The sequence below is a fragment of the Sorghum bicolor genome, chromosome 1 (genome assembly GCF_000003195.3).
Source record: "Sorghum bicolor cultivar BTx623 chromosome 1, Sorghum_bicolor_NCBIv3, whole genome shotgun sequence".
In the NCBI taxonomy this organism is placed as follows: domain Eukaryota; kingdom Viridiplantae; phylum Streptophyta; class Magnoliopsida; order Poales; family Poaceae; genus Sorghum; species Sorghum bicolor.
Window position 1 is genome coordinate 77187132 of NC_012870.2, and position 18396 is coordinate 77205527.

The 18396-nt window shown below is 43.5% G+C and overlaps 2 protein-coding genes across 2 annotated transcripts; one reads left to right on the top strand and one right to left on the bottom strand.

The window, feature by feature from the left end:
- On the bottom strand, window positions 290–4307 carry LOC8085478 (calmodulin-binding receptor-like cytoplasmic kinase 2). The gene is made up of 6 exons (XM_002468456.2): window positions 3878–4307; window positions 2867–3129; window positions 2619–2787; window positions 2406–2495; window positions 1273–1565; window positions 290–1100 (listed from the first exon to the last, which is right to left on the bottom strand). Exons 1-6 carry the CDS (start codon window positions 4116–4118, stop codon window positions 876–878), a joined length of 1281 nt encoding a protein of 426 aa, XP_002468501.1. The 5' UTR covers window positions 4119–4307; the 3' UTR covers window positions 290–875.
- LOC8080555 lies at window positions 11947–13834 on the top strand. The gene has a single exon (XM_002465808.2). The coding sequence runs from the start codon at window positions 12206–12208 to the stop codon at window positions 13523–13525; it is 1320 nt and encodes a 439-aa protein (XP_002465853.1). The 5' UTR covers window positions 11947–12205; the 3' UTR covers window positions 13526–13834.

The window sequence follows — 18396 nt, forward strand, 5'->3', positions numbered from 1 at the left end:
AGTAGAACCGCACTACTGCTTCTGGTCACTTTACGTGCACGAGCGGGAGGGGCACTGACAAATGGCCATAGAGGACAGGAACACGACGGGTGTGGTAGCCTGGTAGGTGACCTTCTCCAGCCGAGTATTTCACGTTGCAACTCACCATTTTGATCCAATATGAATTCAACTATATTTATTACTTCTTTAGTTGTTGAAAACATGACAACAAAACATAAATATTGAGTAACAGTCTTAAAGAACCACATTTTGTCATAAATAGTCCCATTACAGAGTGATAATATATCTCTGACATTAATCGACATAGCAATGCACGGGCATTTTTAGCTCGAAGATAAAAGAGGTAACTGAGCTACTTGTCAGGAAGGCAGCTCCGAGTCTAACCGTCCAAATTACAAACAGTGATTCCCTCACCCCCTGTGCCGGGATGAGGCACCGCACAAATTGAAACGCCAGGAAAGAAAGAGCACAAATACAGGTACCGAATGTTGCTAATCATACGATGAACATTGCTCATCATAGACAACAAAACAAAAGATGCATTACTGCATGGAAACAACAAGATTTTTTCATGAATCATGAGTGATGCATTTACCTGTATAAGAAATCCTACAAGATATACACACCATTAGATATCTGGTACTCGTATATGTTTGCTCAGCAACATTTTCACACAGCATACTAAGACCTGCAAGGGATTTTTCTGGTTTCTAGCTAGTAGATACACAACATCTAGGAAGGCCATCAGTCCTGTTCACAACCACTTGCGGTAACTGAAAGAATCCCAGCAATTGGGTGATTTCCACCACCAACCTTTGAAGAGAGGCAAAATGGAATACATCTTTTGTTCACTTGATTGCTCCAGATGATCTGCTTCAGTTCATGGCAGAGGTGGGTACAACCAACTCCCTGTAATCTTTACGTATGCTCCACAGAATCTCTACGGACCGCTTCATGCTCGGTCGGTTCCTCTTCGTTGGAGATAAGCATTGCAGAGCCAGCTCGTACAACTTCTCGACTGCAAGATTGATCGCATCGGTTGCTTCCAGATTCGGATCTAGTGTTTGAATAGCATTGCCTTCCACAAATTTTTCCATTGCCTGTAAAAATACGGGTAGCATATTACTAGGACATGAATGAATAAGACCAAATATAGACTCTTTTTTTTTGTTCTGACACACTACTACATGACTCTGTTTCTATTTCATCAGGTAATGGAAACCAGTGGTAATGCAAATAACAAGTATGATATCTGGAGTGACAGAAACTAACCCATTTTGTGGTAACACGCTCAATGATTGACCTCTTTGGCTCTATAGGGCGCCTCCCAGTAACCAACTCCACCAGAAGGACTCCAAAGGAGTAGACATCACTCTTCTCATTGAGCTGGTATGTTCTGAGATATTCTGGATCAAGATAACCTGCTGTTCCTTTGACTTGAGTAGAAATATGACTAGCATCAGTTGGGGCCAGTTTGGCGAATCCGAAGTCAGCAACCTTGGCTCGACAATTGTTCATTAGAAGAATGTTTGAGGATTTGATGTCCCTGTGGATGACTGGTTGGTCTACATGGATGAAATAAATGAGAGTATTAATTGCTAATGATCCAGGTTCTAGATTTCACAGATGAGTTCTTTCCAGTCACGTTTCTTTATATGAAAGTAAAGCTACACAACAAAAGAAGTCTTCAATCTGCCATCTGAAGATCAAGCCCTACAATGTCCAAGCAAGTTTGTAGTATCCAATATTTCTTCAAGATATGTAGCATAGAATCTTACATCTAATACATAGTTTCTTTTAATTAGTGTCCTGGGTAAAAGCTTGTTGCAAATTTGTGGGAAGGGTTCTTCTAGTGTCATTTACTAGACATGTTATGAAGGATCCATCATCAAATACACAATAATTCCCTACAGATTAATGGCATGTAAAATGATCAAAGAAAGTACGTACATTACTCTTATGGATGTGGAGTACGGTCGTACAAAAAGAAGAAAGAGACATCTCAATTAAATATTCACTGCTTCCACATTAGGACTAAAATTTATAAATCCTGAATATTTTTGTTAGGTGTTGATTATTATTGCCACAGCTATTCCCGGAATAATATCTAATGCTAGTTTCAGTTGTATCATCTCTATTAATTACAGCAAAAGTAAACAATCATAACATATGATAACTTGATTTAACTATGAATTTTGTTACATCATTTTTTAAAATGGTTTTGTTATATCATTTCAGAAATAAAGAATCTGAATCGTTGAAGTATTCAAAATTGAAATGTATTTTCTGGATTAAAAGGTAAATACTAGAGCGTCAAAGATTATTCCTGAAACATTACACCCTGGAACAAAAGGAACAATTAGTATGGAAAATTAGCAACAAACTGCAGCTGAAAGAATAATTACCTGAATAGGTATGAAGATATGTAATAGCATGAGCCACATCAATTGCAATTTCCAATCTCATTGAGAATTCCAATATTTTACCATTTATACCTGCATATAGCTATTCTCATGTAAGATATACTCCTGGTTGGTACAAGGCTACAAACCATTGCAACTCTAAATCTCTAATAGCTATTCTTATGTAATAAATTGACAGGACCATGACATTCTTACAGTCCAGGTGCTCTCGAAGATTCCCATTGGGAACATACTCCACAATAATCAACTGCTCGCCACCAAACTCCAGGTACCCATGAAACCTAACCAAATTCAGGTGCTCAATGCGTTGCAATGTCTCAATCTCGTTCCAGAACTCACGACCCATGTGCTTGTCATACACATTCTGGAAATAATGAAAACTCATATAGTATTGTACCAAGAAATAGTTTACATAAACAGATCATAAGAAAATAAGCAAAAACCTTCTTGGCCCGTTTGACAGCGACAAGAGTACCATCAGCAAGCTGACCCTTGTATACAGTCCCAGAACCACCCTGTCCAATCTTGAAGTTTGGTGAGAAGTTCTTTGTTGCTTTCTGGATCTGTGACAAGGAGAATTTTGTGCTGCCAGGGATCTCCCTATCTAAAGAACTCTTGTGCATGGGACTATACATTCCTTTAATTGATCGCCTGCTCCCAAACACGCTCCCACTGTTAGAACCTTGTGAGCTCAAAGACTGTGATACTGCAAATTTAACAGAGGTAAGGCCCTGAGCATGCCAGAAAACATATCGAGATATAGCACGTGCTGCAAAAATAGTCAAAAAGCGTTTATGTGTATGGTTCAATGAATTCAACAGCTGCCATTCAAGGATAGCTTATCTATACATCACTAAGATATTTGATGTCGTCAGGACTTTGAAAGAATTAACAAGGTCACAGTTCATCATTCTTTACAGGTTTCGGAATTCTCCCTCAATCATAGAGGACATTAACAAATTCGTACCTTGTGGTTTGGGGTTTGCATATAGTATATGGGGCTGGGGCAGGGCCACATGGTGACAGATGGAAGGCAAACAAATAAATAAATAAACCATAAAGGACAGGCAGGCGAAGTATCGCACACGTCCGGTTTATCGTAAGCTCAGCAGGAGACAAATGTTATTGTTGCAGCAGACATGCTGCAAAACTGCAGCAAATAGAAGTTAAACTAAGATCAAAGTTAAATCTCTTGCAAACAAAGCTGGAGGTACTAATTAGACACAGTTACTAATAATTGGAGAAAATATCTCGAAAACTGTTCATTGTACAAGAGTACTTTTGCGGCATTAGTGCACAAATAACAGTACGTAGTCTTCAAAATAGAGCATAGTAAAGGACTAAAGGACTAGCTTTTCTGGCAAAAAAAAAACACCATCTTGGACTGAAAAAAGAACCTGAAAGTACAAAAGCAGTGGGGAAATGGGTGGAGAAAAGTGCGTTTGCCTACGTACGTTGGTGGGAGGGGTGGGAGTCGTCGGACATGGAGTTCTCCGGCGAGCGCGCCTCCGGGGGCACGAAGCAGGACCGGAAGGCGTCAAGGAAGGAGATCCCGCGCGCGCCACTGCTCGCGGAAGAATCCGAGGCGGATGACGCCGTGGTGGTGGCGACGGAGAAGCGGGACAGCTCGCCGCTGCCGCCGGGGTCGCTCCTCCGGCTCCCGGCCGAGCCGGTGCCGCTGACGCTCCTCATCATGGCCTGGCCCTCGGATCGCGCTGCACGCGCGGCGAGGCTCCTGTCCTGTGGTGGCGTGCGGAGACGGAAGGGGGGCTGCTGCTGCCTTTGATGGCCTGGAATTGGAAAGCGGCGGTTTGACGACGACACGACACGGACACGGGGAGGAGGAAAAGAGCCGTGAGCGAGAATGGTCGGATCCGTGGGGTTTCGCGCTCTGGTGCCAAGTTGGACTGCTTCGGCTCGGGGCTCGGGAAGACTCCCTCAAGACTTTACGCTGCGAGTAGGCCCACTGGCCCAGCCCGCAGCATGCGTTTTGTTCATTTTTTTTTTACTTTTTTTTCCAGAAACCCCTCTAGGTTTATGTGTCGATTCACGTATACTCATTTTTTTTTTAAAAAAAAAAACTTATGAACATATGTTGGCATATCTTATCTATGTGAGCGCTTTCAGAGGCATAGATATATAAAAATTAATAACTTGTTTAGTATGACTCCTCCGAACAAGCTAAAGTCATTTTAAAGAAACCATAATTTTATTTTTATATATAAAAATCGTCTTCAAACAATTTCTCTCACTAAATCGTTTGGTAGGATTACCCTGCACGAACCAGAGCTATATAGCTGATAATGAACTCTACTAAACATAGCTTAAAGTTTCTGCACTGTTTTAATATACTCCCTCCATACCAAATTAATTGTCACTTTTGATTTCCGTGCCAAACGAGTTTGACTCATTTTTGTAGAAAATACATGCAATATTTATATCTCTAAATAATTTGTTAAAAATTAGACTCAAAGATCTTTCCAATGATAATAATTATATATCATAAATATTAATATTTTTTAATATATATTTAGTTAAAGTTGTTTATTGGGAAACGCAAACGACTGCTATTTTATAAACAGTGTTTATTTTAGTATAATCATAAGCTAAACTTTAGCGAAACCAATAGAGAAACATCACCTAACATCGAAAAATAATTAGCTAAAATAAGGAACCACGCTAGATTGGACAATCGAAATTTGTACGGACATACCACAAAGAACCTCGGTTCACAAAAATTTCTCTAGCTTGTTTCGTGAATCTTGACTGGTTCTCAAAACTTGAACTGCCAATGAGCTTAGCGTGAGCCAAACCTACTCATGCCATTTATTTATTCTATTATACAGTGATAAATAAAAAACCATTTATTCAACCGGCAAATTACTGGTTGGGCCCATGAACTTGATCTTCCATCCAGGGTTCAGTCAAGGACAGAGATCCAACGTAAGCCTTGTTCAGTTGCGAAAAGATTTCGAATTTTAGTATTGTAGCATTTTTGTTTGATTGTAGTAAATATTGTCTAATCATAAACTAACTAGGCTCAAAAGATTTGTCTCGTAAATTACAGACAAATTGTGCAATTAGTTTTTATTTTCTTCTATATTTAGTGCTTCGTGCATATGCTAATAAGATTTGATGTGACAGAGAATCTTGAAAAGTTGTTGAATTTCAGGGTAAACTAAACAAGGCCTTTCCCTTTTTTACTGTTCCATTTTTATCTTTAATACAAGTGCATGTTCGATTAGTGCTGGCGTGCTGCGCTATTAGTAGGTCGTTGAATTATTCTGAAAAACTTGAGTGTGAGTGAGCAATGAATCAATGACGATGGGACACGACTAGTGCCGCACCTGCACCGCGTCACCGTCAGAACCGCGGTGGGTCCGAAGCCCGGACCATGCGTGCGTAACCGTGTGGACCTGGGAAATGCCAGAGTGGAGTGGAGTCAAAGTCAATCCTTTGCCCGTCCCGCTCACTGGCGAGTGGGCCGGACTCCAGTAGAACAGTGCATGCATGGCCCTTCACTGTCAAGAGCAGGCGAGACCGAGACGGGACTGGTGTGGGTGGAGACATCAGTGCTGCCGTTGCCTTGCTGTACTCGAGTGTGCTCTAGCAGGCTATGGGCTTGTTTAGATTCAAAATTTTTTTGGATTTTGACATTGTAGCACTTTCGTTTTTATTTGACAAACATTGTCCAATCATGGAGTAACTAGGTTTAAAAGATTCGTCTCGCGATTTACAGACAAACTGTGTAATTAGTTTTTATTTTTATCTATATTTAATGCTCCATGCATATGCCGTAAGATTCGATATGATAGGGAATCTTGTAAAGTTTTGAGTTTTTGGGTGTATTTAAACAAGCCCCTAGCTAGCAGCGGCCTGCAGCGACCGGTGAATGAGTGGTCAACAGCAGGTCGGCAAGCGATTTTTTCCGTCCCCCGCACCGCACGAGATAGAACGACTGCAAAGGAAAATTCTGGTGCAGGTCGTCGGGATTCCTCCTCGGTCGCGGCAGCGCATGCAGCGCAGTCGCCCCGTGCCCGAGCAGCAGAGACCGCGCGAAAGGTATGCGACACCGCGCGCGGTGGCACTGGCGATGGCGGCCAGCGCCGGACGACGACGAGCGCGGTTGCCGGAATGCCGGTTAGGGAGTTCCGGAGTTGGCTCACGTACGCGTTTTCGGCAGGAAACGTCGCGCGCGCGGTGGGTGGTGAGCTGACTTGTGGCCGGGCGGCGTTGGGTTGAGGGCCGAAGCGAGGCGACGTGAGCTTGGCATATGGCGCGTGCCGACGTGAGCGTCTTCCGGAGTGATGTATATATGTTCAACAGGCCAGGCCGGCGCACATTGTGCCGTGCCGAAATACGTCGGGCTATTATGGGCCGTCATGGCTAGCGGATCATGCTTTTACGGGTTTTATGTCGGGCCTTCAGCCTAGGCACGGCCTACGGACCGGTTTTCATGCCGTGCTAACCCATCAAGCACGCTATGTTCTGCCAGTCTATGGCAGATCAAGCCAACATCAGCTTATTTTCATCAACATTTTCACCAAATTCTAAAACATATCATCATTTTCACTAATATAGTAATTAACTATATATATATATATATATATATATATATATATATATATATATATATATATATATATACACATATATACATATATATATATAAGTCACAACTACACCAATAATTAATTTTTACCGGACCACTACCAAACCGATTGTTGGACAGGGCATGGTCGTGCCGTGCCGCATGCTTAGGTGGCGGCCCAAGCACGACGTGGTCCCTCAGGTCATGCTTGGACCAAGCCAAATCACCAGGCCATGGGACCGGATCACTAGACCGTGGGTTGCATGTCCATGTATAGAGTGAAGTGCACTGCTTCATCCTTCAGGTCAGTGAACTATTAGAGGATCGCTTGCTAGGCACGTCGCGTTTGTGACGCGACGACGAGGATGATTCATTCATAATAACGGGAATCCACTTTGGAAAGCTGAGGGCCTGTATTTTTTTAAACTTTCATCACATAGAATATTTGAACACATGCATGGAGTATTAAATATAGATTATTTATGAAACTAAAAACACGGCTAGAGAATAATTTGTGAGACGAATATTTTAAGCCTAATTAATCCATATTGAACACTAATTGTCAAATAAAACGATAATGCTATAGAACCTGTTAAACTTTAACACCCCAAATCAAATATCCTCTGAGTCTGAGTGGTTCAAAGTTGAAATTACTATCACGCTATTCTCTCTTTTTTTCCCTTTATTTTCCACAGCACACACCCCATGTGGTTCTAGCAACCATACGCATGTTCTAGGGTTGTTTGAATAGAGTCTTTGAGATATCAGGCAATGCTTGGAGATCGTCATGTAAACAACCGCTCTATGTTTAGATAAGTATGGCCGGGCATTTTATAAATTGATATGTAATATATTATTAATTTTTAGATAAGATTATTTGAATATAGTCTTGAGATATCAGGATCAGCATTTAGAGCCAGGAAGCCCACTAGCCCAAGATGATTTTTTTTTGACAAAAAAAAAATCATCTTGGGCCAGATGTCAGACGTCTTCATCTATACAACCCCTCTATGTTTAAATAAGTATGGCCAGGCATTTCATAAATTTATGTGTACTATATTATTAATTTTTAGATAAGGTTGTTTGAATAGAGTCTTGAGATATCAGGGAGTCAACATCTAGAGCCAGGAAGCCCCTAACCTAGGATGCATTTGTTGATACTCGGGAACAAGTGCATCCATTAAACATTGTCTCCAAGTATCACCGAAGACAAGTTCGTTACAAAGTCTAGTGCATGATCAAAAATATATGTGAGATTTATCAACAACTAGATCTGCTACCGTATTACATACTCTATTGCAAACAAAGACTTTACAAATTACAAACTCAAAACATATCAAATCACAAATTTGCTTGAATAATGTCTTTAGGGGACTTCTATCCTAATTTAGAAAAGAAATAGCTTTACTGAGAGCTGTAGAATTTGTATTCAACAACACATGAGACATCCCCCGCCCCCCCAATGTGTAGCACGTCCCAAACACCACATTGTCGCCAAAGTTTCAGCATGTAGAGGAAACGATAGTTGTTGCAGGCGTCCCACTCCCACCTCTAGAACCTCTCCCTTTTGTGTTTCTCACGGTAATTGCCCAACCACCTGTGCTCGAGTTAAGATGAAAGAATACATCAAAACTAAGCTTGTATAAAAGCCAGTTGATAGTGGTTTCCATTGAGTTGATGCTTTGACTTTACTGGGAGGGACGGTTTTGAAGCTTCTCCTATTTCATCAAATGATAGAGCATATAACAGCTAATTTTCAAATAAGATTAGAGTCTTTTATTGCACCTTCGGTTTCGTGTCAAGGATCAGGCTTATAGTATTTTTATCAGATTATTCTGCATTTGTGCCACAGACAATGTCTAGAGGTCTTTATCTAGATAACCCCTGATAAGTAGCAAGTATTACCAGACATTTCTTAAATTTATACTCCCTCATTATCATAAAGAAACTCGTTTAGGACAACAACACGGTCTTCAAAACTTAACTTTGACTCTTTGTTTTTACAAAAGTATTTTATCAAAAAGTGGTATATGTATACTTTTATGAAAGTATTTTTCAAAACAAATCTATTCATATAGTTTTCACATTTCCAAATTCAAAAACTTAAAAGTTTTTTATTATTTATATTCTTAATGTTTGATCCAAATATTATCCAAAATGACTTTTTTTATGGGTATAGAGGGAGTACGTACTATATAAAGGATGTTGTGTTTTTGTCATTTTTTTCAAATAAACTGTGACATACTAAATATTATTGTGCTTTTCAACCACACATAAAAACAATCCATACCAATTTCCTCAACTTCATGGTGTGGATTCGATATTTCGATTTGGCGCTGACAGATCGCGCTAAGGATTTTGGTGAAGATACGTGCTAGTCCCTGAATGTTGCACGTACGTAGTACTCCGTAGGTGCATATTAGTCAAGCACCGGCATAAAGCTGTTCGCAAGTTCCACGGAAGAGTTTGCTGATGTGAGGTCACCCATCATCATTGTAGAATGATGGTAGCCGTAAGAAATAAATTAAGAGACCGGAACGGAAAGTGTCAGGTAAGCTCCTGATGTGCTGTCCGACCGAACTTGATGCAAAGAAGGTGCGAGGATAGTTGTGCGTTTCGTAGCGTAACCAGGCCGGAGTGAATGCCTGATTGGGCCCGTAAGCTGCCGATTGTTGACTTGATACTTTGTTGAGAGTACGAGCGTATTAGTGATGCGAATGAGCAGATCAAATAGCCCCCCATGTGCCACCGATGCACTGGTTTTTTTAAAAAAAACTGTGCTGATCTCTGCATTGTGTCAAATAAATTGTCACACAACGCAAATACTCTGTACTAGATGATTAATCAAAGCAAAGTAGTTTCCTTAAACCTGGTTTCTCCTCATTTCCTGCCGGTTACTCCATCTCAAACTTAGAGCTCAACATACTTCAAGAATTTCGGCACTTTTTTTGTTTTGTTTTTTGCGAACAAGGAATTTCGGCATTTGGGCATGTTTCTCTTCCTCCTCGTGTACTCTGTCATAACCACGTAGATTACTTATGAGAATCAAAATGTTGGAACTTGCTCTATTGCACAGGTGCCTGTAATCAGGCGACGTTTGCTAGTCTGTGATCATCCGCTTTTTGCTTGCTTCCATCAGCTTAGCAGCAAAGCGGCAGATAGTGCTCTAGACTCATCGCCTGAAAGCTGAGGCGACTGAAGTTGAGGAAACGTGCAAATTTTTCACGATAGGACGAAGCATATTGACATTTGGGCACGCTAGAACTGCAATCTTCTACTGCACGGACGCACATGGACAACTGCTCCGGCGAATTGTTTGCTCCGGCGACAAGCAGTAAGGAAGCGTACTACAGGGCTACGGGCCAGTAGCCCCGGCATGGAGCGGTACATGAACAATGTGTAGCGTGCAGAAACGGAAGGCCTGTGCTGCATCCTTTCCGTAGGCTGTGACTTTTTTCGTCCTGAATTTATCAGATACTAGTGCGCACGGGCCTTCTGTTTTATCAGAGGTCGATGGGTTCGGCGTCTGTCCACTTGCACTTTTTTGCCCCAGGCCCGGTCCTGTGAATTTATAGGCCTGGAGCGAAGTAAGAAACATGGTCCCTTCATTTTAATTATAATGATATACATACAAATTATATCTATATCTTTTTTCTATTTTCACTTTTAAATGCATCCATTTTTGGTAACACGAGGGCACTAGAAATTTAGAAATTATCAAGTACCATTGTATTAGATTCACTTCAATGTTAATATATAAAATAAACCGAGTGTTCATAAATTACCAAGTTCTTGTTAGTTTCTTTTTTTTCTGGAGAGTTGCTAAGTTGAGAACCGAGATAATAATTATTCACTCCTCTCACTGCATCGTTAATTATTCCTCAATTCAAATTATAATCTCAGAAGAGGTTCTAAAGAATCAACAAAGGGGCTTAGGGAACAAGGGCAATTGAGCACAACACTTTACCTGGACAAATATGGGCTTGAAGACGTCTTGTACGCTACTAGTGCCATACTTGCTTATAGGCATATACATATTTTTTATTGGACTGAAATCGTATACCAGCTATAACTAATAGTATACATACGAGACTAGAAATTGGGCCCCTTGCCTGCGAGGGCCCTGTGCCATTGCACAGCTCGAACCCCAGGACCGGGCCTGTTTTGCCCGTTTGCCGGCACCACTTGTTCTACCGTCCCGAGAGCGACCGAGCGAGAGAGCTGGTTCATAGGCCTCAGCTGGAGCTAAGTGCCAGCCAAGCCTTGTTTAGTTCCAAAAATTTTTGTAAAATAGGAATAGTATCGCTTTCGTTTGTATTTGATAAATATTGTTCAATCATAGACTAACTAGGCTCAAAAGATTCGTCTCGTCAATTCCGACCAAATTGTGCAATTAAGTTTTATTTTCGTCTATATTTAATACTTCATGCATGCGTCTAAAGATTTGATGTGACGGGAAATCTGAAAAATTTTACAAAATTTTTCAGAAACTAAACAAGGCCTAGTGGCACCAGAAACCAAAGGAGCTTTGAACGTTACCTCGTGGTAGAAATGACTTCAAATCTTTTTATCTTGGCGCAGGCAGGAGTAGGGACGGCACGGCCCGGCCACCCCGCACGGTACCTACGCGGCCGGTGCCGGAGCCGCGACTCCCAGTCCCAGTCCCAGCCAAGGCCAAACCGCCCACCGAAATTAATCCCGCGCCGTGAGTCCTGTGACCCACTGGCCGCCGGAGCCGTGCGTGCGAGCCCCACAGCCCAGGCCCATCATCAGCACAGGTGCGCCGCGCCCACCGCAACGAGTCCTCCGCCGGACGCCGCACCGAGCTGGCGGGGAGGCCGAGCGCGCTCGTGCGGGCGGGGCGTTCCGGCTCGGCGATACCTGGGTCGCCTTGCGCTTGCGCCCCCTGCCCAGGAGGCGGCCGGGACACAGCCAATTTGAGCCAAGTTCCCATCCGCGGCCCTCCCCGCGCCCCCTTTCCTACCGTTTCCCCACGCGCCCTGCTCCCCAAACCCAAAAGTCGCTTTTCGGGTGTCTCGCTAGGGTTCTTTTTTTTTTTCCTCTCGCGATTTTCTGGCCATGCCGTACCAGCTTGTCCCCTCCTGACTCCATTCACTCCCCTGCTGGGCTGCTGCGCTGCGGCGGCCTGCGGTAGCCAGTTTCTGCGAGGGTTCCATCCGAGTCCGACCCGATGGAGGAAGACGAGCAGGCGCAGCCCGAGGGGGAGGACAAGGAGAAGGTGCCTGAGCCGGAGCCGGAGCCGGAGCCGCTTCGGTGCGGGAGGCACCCGTCCCAGCTCCTCACGGGCATCTGCTCCTCCTGCCTCATGGAGCGCCTCTCCTCGGTGCGGGACCAGCCCGAGTCCGAGATCGTCGAGGTCGGCGCCGCGGAGACCGCCGAGGGCTCCGCCGCCGCCGCCGCCGCGGACCGGGGCAGGCAGCGCAGGACGCTCATGCTGCTCTTCCAGCTCGACGACTCCACCGGCGGCGCGCGTCCGTCGGAAGGGCCGCAGTCGTCGGCGGAGTTCCAATCGGGTTTCGGAGAAGGAGCTCGAGGGGGCAAGCGGAAGGGGCCCGGGTCGTGGCTCCGGTCGATGCTGCCGAGGGGAGCGTTGCGGTGGAGGAGGAATGGGGCGGCGGCCTCTGCCAAGGAGCCGCCCTCGCTGCCGCCGCGCGGGGTGGCGGTGGTGGATCCGAGCGCCAGCGACGGCGGCGCGCAGGTGGAGCGGAAGCCGAGCTTCCGCCGCTCGTGCGAGTGGATGGTGTCCCGGGACACCAGCAGAGGCTCCCTGGAGCCGCCCCGCCACTCGTGGGACGGGTCGATGGTGGGAAGGGCGTTCGCGTGCTCCTTCGCCTGCTTGGAGGAGCAGAAGCCCCCGGAGGATGGGGCGACGAGGAGCAATGCGGAGGAAGCGGTCGGGGAGGCCCGCGCCGTGGCTGCTGAGAGCAGGAATGGCGGGCACTCGGACTCGGTTGACGCAGGGGATGATGGGCGGCGTCTCAGTCTCAGGGGAAGGAGCTCTTGTGACCCTGGGATGGAGATGGCTGTCTCTGGTGTTGGGCGACGGAGGTCCAACAGGTGGAGCAGGGTGTGGGATCGGAGCATCACGAGTCCTCTCAAGGAGTTTGTGAGGAAAGGGGAGCATGTTCTCGAGCGATCCCTCTCGGAATCCAGGAGGGAAGTCCGGAGAGGTAAAAATGCGGAGGCAGCAGACATCAGTGGCGAAATTCATCAACCAGGACGCAATGGACATGTTCCGGGCAGAGCAAGCCAAGGCGCGATCCGAAGCTCCCAGGCAGCAAGTAATGGGGATGCGCAGAATTTCCGGACCGATTGGCTCAAGAATAGCAAGATTGGTAGAAGCAGGAGTGTCCATTACACATCTCCTGGGAACCTGGACAATGGGATGCTTCGGTTTTATCTGACACCAATGAGAAGCTCCAGAATTGCAAACAGGGGGAGGAGGAGAAGTTCACGCTTGTTTGCGAGAGGACTTTTCAGTTTCATATGAGTGGCTGAAGTAGAGTGTTAGCCCATGCCATGTGTTTTTTAAGATGGCAGCAGCAGAAGCAACTTTTCTTTGCAATCTACTTGGTTTCTAAGGATTGGCAGCATCGTAAGTTTTTCCGCCATATTCTTTCTTGTAGGAGACTGTTTAGTCCCAACTTAGACTCAAAGAAGCTTCACTGTTAGTTGCAGATTTGCTGCTCAGTTCTTTTAAAATGTTTCTTATAGATGGAATCTGGACAAACCTGTGCAGATTAGTATCACAATGTAATTATTTTTGTTGATAATAATATTTGTATTATTTGTTCCGAAAGTTCTCAATTCTTCTGTCTTATTCAAAGTATATGTTGTTCTAATATGTTACTCTTCATAATCAGATGCATGTTTATCAGTCGATGAGGAAACTTGCAAGCTAAAGAATTCTCAACTGCTGTTAAATACGATTAGCATTTAGCCATAGGAACAACCAGACCAAGGACCAATTACTACAGTCTGCTAATCTATACATATAGGCAAGAATCTGCATGTGGTGTCCCATTGAACCTCTTTTTTTATGTCAAATATCTTTCCTATATTTGCTTGTCTTTGGCATTATTTGCTGTTCATATTTGGGCTGCCATTACAGTGCAATTGTGCAACTACTGCTGCTTGCTCTTCATTAGTACTGTAGCCTATAAATGGCATGGCCAGGCTTCTTTCCTATCATCATTCTCAGAAGAAATCTCATAGATGGGCCCCCTGTGCTGTGCATAATTCTTCCATCTGGATTCTCAATCCAGCATATTTTTACGCTGAACTAGACTTGATAATGGATCAAGCATGAACCTCGACTGCACATGCATTTGTGTAACACGGTTATTTTTGTTTAGTCAAGTTGAATCGTTATAGACTATTTCTTAGGGATTGAAGTTTCTTCCTTTCCAGAGTTTAACGCCTAAATGTCCCTTGATGATCGTTTTCATATATATTTTTTTAAAACAAGATGATTGCATTTTATTGCTGATTTGTGTTTCATTCAGTTTTTCTGTGTTATTTTATCTCTATCCATTTTACTTATTTATGTTGTAGACTTGTAGATTTCTACTGTAAACATGAACTATAGCATATAAATTAGTGAACTTGCACAACTGAAGGATGTACTTTTCTTTTTCTTCTGAGGGGCTTGGAGCCTTGGTGCTGTGTCCATTTAATTATTGCTTGCCTTCAAATCCTATATATCTTATTTTGCAAAGTGTGACACTAGCTGACCAGGTGATATAACAAAGATGTGGGACCATTTCTATTTGGGTGTTACTTTCAATTTAACTCGTCCCACTACTCTGTCCATGAAAATTTTGCAGGTTGCGGCTTTGTTAGTTCCCCAAAAATTTTGCAAAATTTTTCAGATTTCCCATCACATCGAATCTTTAGACGTATGCATGAAGTATTAAATATAGATGAAAATAAAAACTAATTGCACAGTTTGGTCGGAATTGACGAGATGAATCTTTTGAGCCTAGTTAGTCTATAATTGGACAATATTTGTCAAATACAAACAAAAGTGTTACTATTCATATTTTGCAAAATATTTTGGAACTAAATAAGGCCGAATTCACTGCTGCCCCTACGGTCTTTTACTTGGTGTGTATGCTGCAGAATCATTCTCTTATCCAGATAATCATACTATGCAGTCTCCAACTGACAGTTCAGTTGCATCGGCATGCTTCCCTGGTTTGCAAAAGTACTTGGAGAAATCGATCTGCTATCAGTTAAACAAAATCTTGAAAGTGACAACCATAGGATTAAATTGTTTTCCAAGAAATCCATCCACATGGATGAGAATGAAGCAATACCATGGACAGTGGATAAAGCAGCATTGCGATCCTTGAAGCAACATTGTTCTTCAAAGAAATAAATTACAAGTCGCGAGCTACAATTGTGATGCTTTCCAACTACACTGGAGAGACTACCCAGATGCTTTCCAATTTGGCTTGAAAGACAGCCAGAACATGCATACTCTGATGGACTAGCTTGCCTTTCTAAATTCCCTGCCTGTAGGGCACCAGCGTCAAAAGCAGAGGTCTGGTGCTTTGTATTGGAAATTTGGAATACAGATGGAGAATAGTCAGATTTATAACTCTCATTGCCTTTTCAGAGGTGGTAACGTGGTATGCGTCATATCAGACGTGGTGGGTAGTGGCCTACAATTTTTTTGTGAATTAATGGGATTGCTATAGCAATGTATAGCTTTGGCTATGTTATTGCTTTCCACCAGCGTGAACTTTGTTTGTCTGATCTTGAACTATGGTGCAATTTGGCATTGACATTTATGTTCTCTTTCTGAAGTATCCAAATCATCTCTACCATTAGAGCATCTCCAACAGTTATGCAATTAGACTTTGCATTCTTAAAATTTGCCAAAAAACTTAAAAAATACTCTCCAACAGTTTTACATTTGACTTATGCATTTTGACAAACTTGGCATTTGATGGACCAAACTTGGTATTTTTACATAGCCACAAAGGTTTGGCAATTTTGATATCTCTAGAATCTTGCACTTCTTGTTGTTGTGTCCGAACTCGATACCACATCGGTTGTTTCCATCGCGAGCGTGTTTGCCGTGTTTTTCCTCCGCGTCTCCGCGCCGCAATACGAGTCCATCTATAGGACATCGCGGTTCTTTCTCCCCGTGCGCCGTACAGATTGTGACCAAAGTGACTTGCTTCTGATCATTGGACCAATTGTTCGTTACAATATATTTGTTCTTTATAATAAAATCAGTACAAGTACTAGACAAATATAAAACAAAATTATTCTTTATAATTCATTACACACTACGAAGAACAATGGTAAAAACACTAAAGCATTATGGTGCTTCCATATAATACAAATCAGGATGATGGTTCCATAGGTGCTCGATGAGGTCTTCTTTCAACCGGAAGTGAGTTGACTTGTCTCGGATTTTTTTATGCGCTTCAATAAATTCAGATAACGTACGAGTAGGCATGCCATGATGAGGTTGCACATTTGCACCACCACCGTCGAACCGCTCATCAGGGTCGAGAACTTTTTCATCTTCAACAATCATATTGTGTATGATGACACAAGCCCTCATGATCAATGCAAGTGTCTCTGTGTCCCAAACGCGGGCTGGTTGTCGAACAATGGGAAACCTAGCCCTGCAAAACCCCAAAAAACCTTTCGACATCCTTCCTTGCAGCTTCTTGTGCAGTGGCAAAATATTTCCTTTTGTTCCCCATTGGAGCAGAGATGGTCTTGATTAAAGTAGCCCATGAGGGGTATATACCATCGGCAAGAAAATAACTCATATTGTAGTCATGACCATTAATTGTATAGTTCACCGCAGGAGCTTTACCTTCCGCCAAGTTTTCAAAAAGTAGAGACCGGTGAAGGACATTGATATCATTATGAGAACCAGGCATCCCAAAAAAAGCATGCCAACACCAAAGGTCTTGAGACGCAACAGCTTCTAAAATGACAGTGGCCTGATTGGTATGCCCCTTGAACTGCCCCTGTGATTCAACTGGACAATTTTTCCATGCCCAATGCATACAATCGATGGAGCCTAACATGCCAGGGAAACCTCTTTTCTCATTAACCGCCAACAATCGTGCTATGTCAGTCTCATTCGGATGCCTCAGGTATTCCAATTCAAATATAAGAACAACTGCAGCAACGAACCTACGGAGGCTCTCTAGTGCAGTGCTTTCGCCAATGTGAATGTACTCATCCATAGTATCAGCGGAAACTCCATATGTGAGCATCCGCAGAGCGGCAGTGACTTTTTGGAAGCTACTCAATCCAAGAACACCCGCACAATTCCTTTTCTGCACAAAATAATCATCGTGTGCTTCAACAGCATTCATGATTCGTATGAAAAGAGGCTTGCTCATCCTGAATCTGAATAACAGAAAGAAAAGATCAACACCTCGTATAAAAATTAAACAAATACTTTAAATTAATCCGAGAGGGAATAACAACTACCTCCGACGGAATAAATCAGGGCCATAAGTCGGATTGTCTGTCAAATAATCTTGATACATCCTCCGGTGGCCGGCTTCTCTATTGCGATATATGACAATATGGCCCGGAACCGAACCACCATGTCTTCCTTTTTTTTTGACAACATTTGCACAGTTGCAGCAGCTGCGAAGAAGAAAAAATCGTCATCGTCTGAAGACTCATCATCCAACTGTTTTCGGCGACGTGATGTGGAAGCCCTCCTCTCCCGCAGCTGAGAACATCGAACAAAACAAATATGATTTCTCGCAAAATATTCGTCGAAGAAGCACAAATTAACCTTGAATATGATGGAACGTCGACTAAAATCGGTGTTTGGCAATCTGGAATCCATCGGATGGGCCTCGATCTGTCCTCGTTTGCCGAACACTGAAGCCCTGTTGCCGAGTGGTGTTTTGGTGATCAATCGCCGCCAGATGCTGAGCCTGCCGCCGTAGCCTGCTGAGCGCACCACGCCCACAATCGCACAACACGCCGACGTACGACCAGATCGCACTGAGCCTGCCGCCGTAGCCTGCTGAGCGCACCACGCCCGCAATCGCACAACACGCCGACGTACGGAGGCAGTTTGCGGCAACGTGGGAATCTCGGATGGAACAGCGACCGTGACACGCGACGCAACGACGAAAGATCCTCGAATAAAAATAGATGGGTCCACTAAATTGGAAAATGCCAAGTCAAAAATGCCAAACACTTGGAGATGAACTTATTTTTCCTTTGGCAAAAGGTTTAGAGACTCGACAAATTCCAACAAATGGCAAATTTCAATTGCATAACTGTTGGAGATGCTCTTATTCGAGAGGTTAATTGGATACATGCCATTCCAAATACCACGTTTTAAAGATATAAGGCCCG

Coding starts and splice junctions, on each gene's coding strand:
- LOC8085478 (XM_002468456.2), bottom strand. CDS start 4,118: ATGATGAGGAGCGTCAGCGGCACCGGCTCGGCCGGGAGCCGGAGGAGC. Junction 2,788..2,866: donor CTGTCAAACGGGCCAAGAAG/GTTTTTGCTTAT, acceptor CATTATTTCCAG/AATGTGTATGACAAGCACAT. Junction 1,101..1,272: donor AGCGTGTTACCACAAAATGG/GTTAGTTTCTGT, acceptor GTATTTTTACAG/GCAATGGAAAAATTTGTGGA.
- LOC8080555 (XM_002465808.2), top strand. CDS start 12,206: ATGGAGGAAGACGAGCAGGCGCAGCCCGAGGGGGAGGACAAGGAGAAG.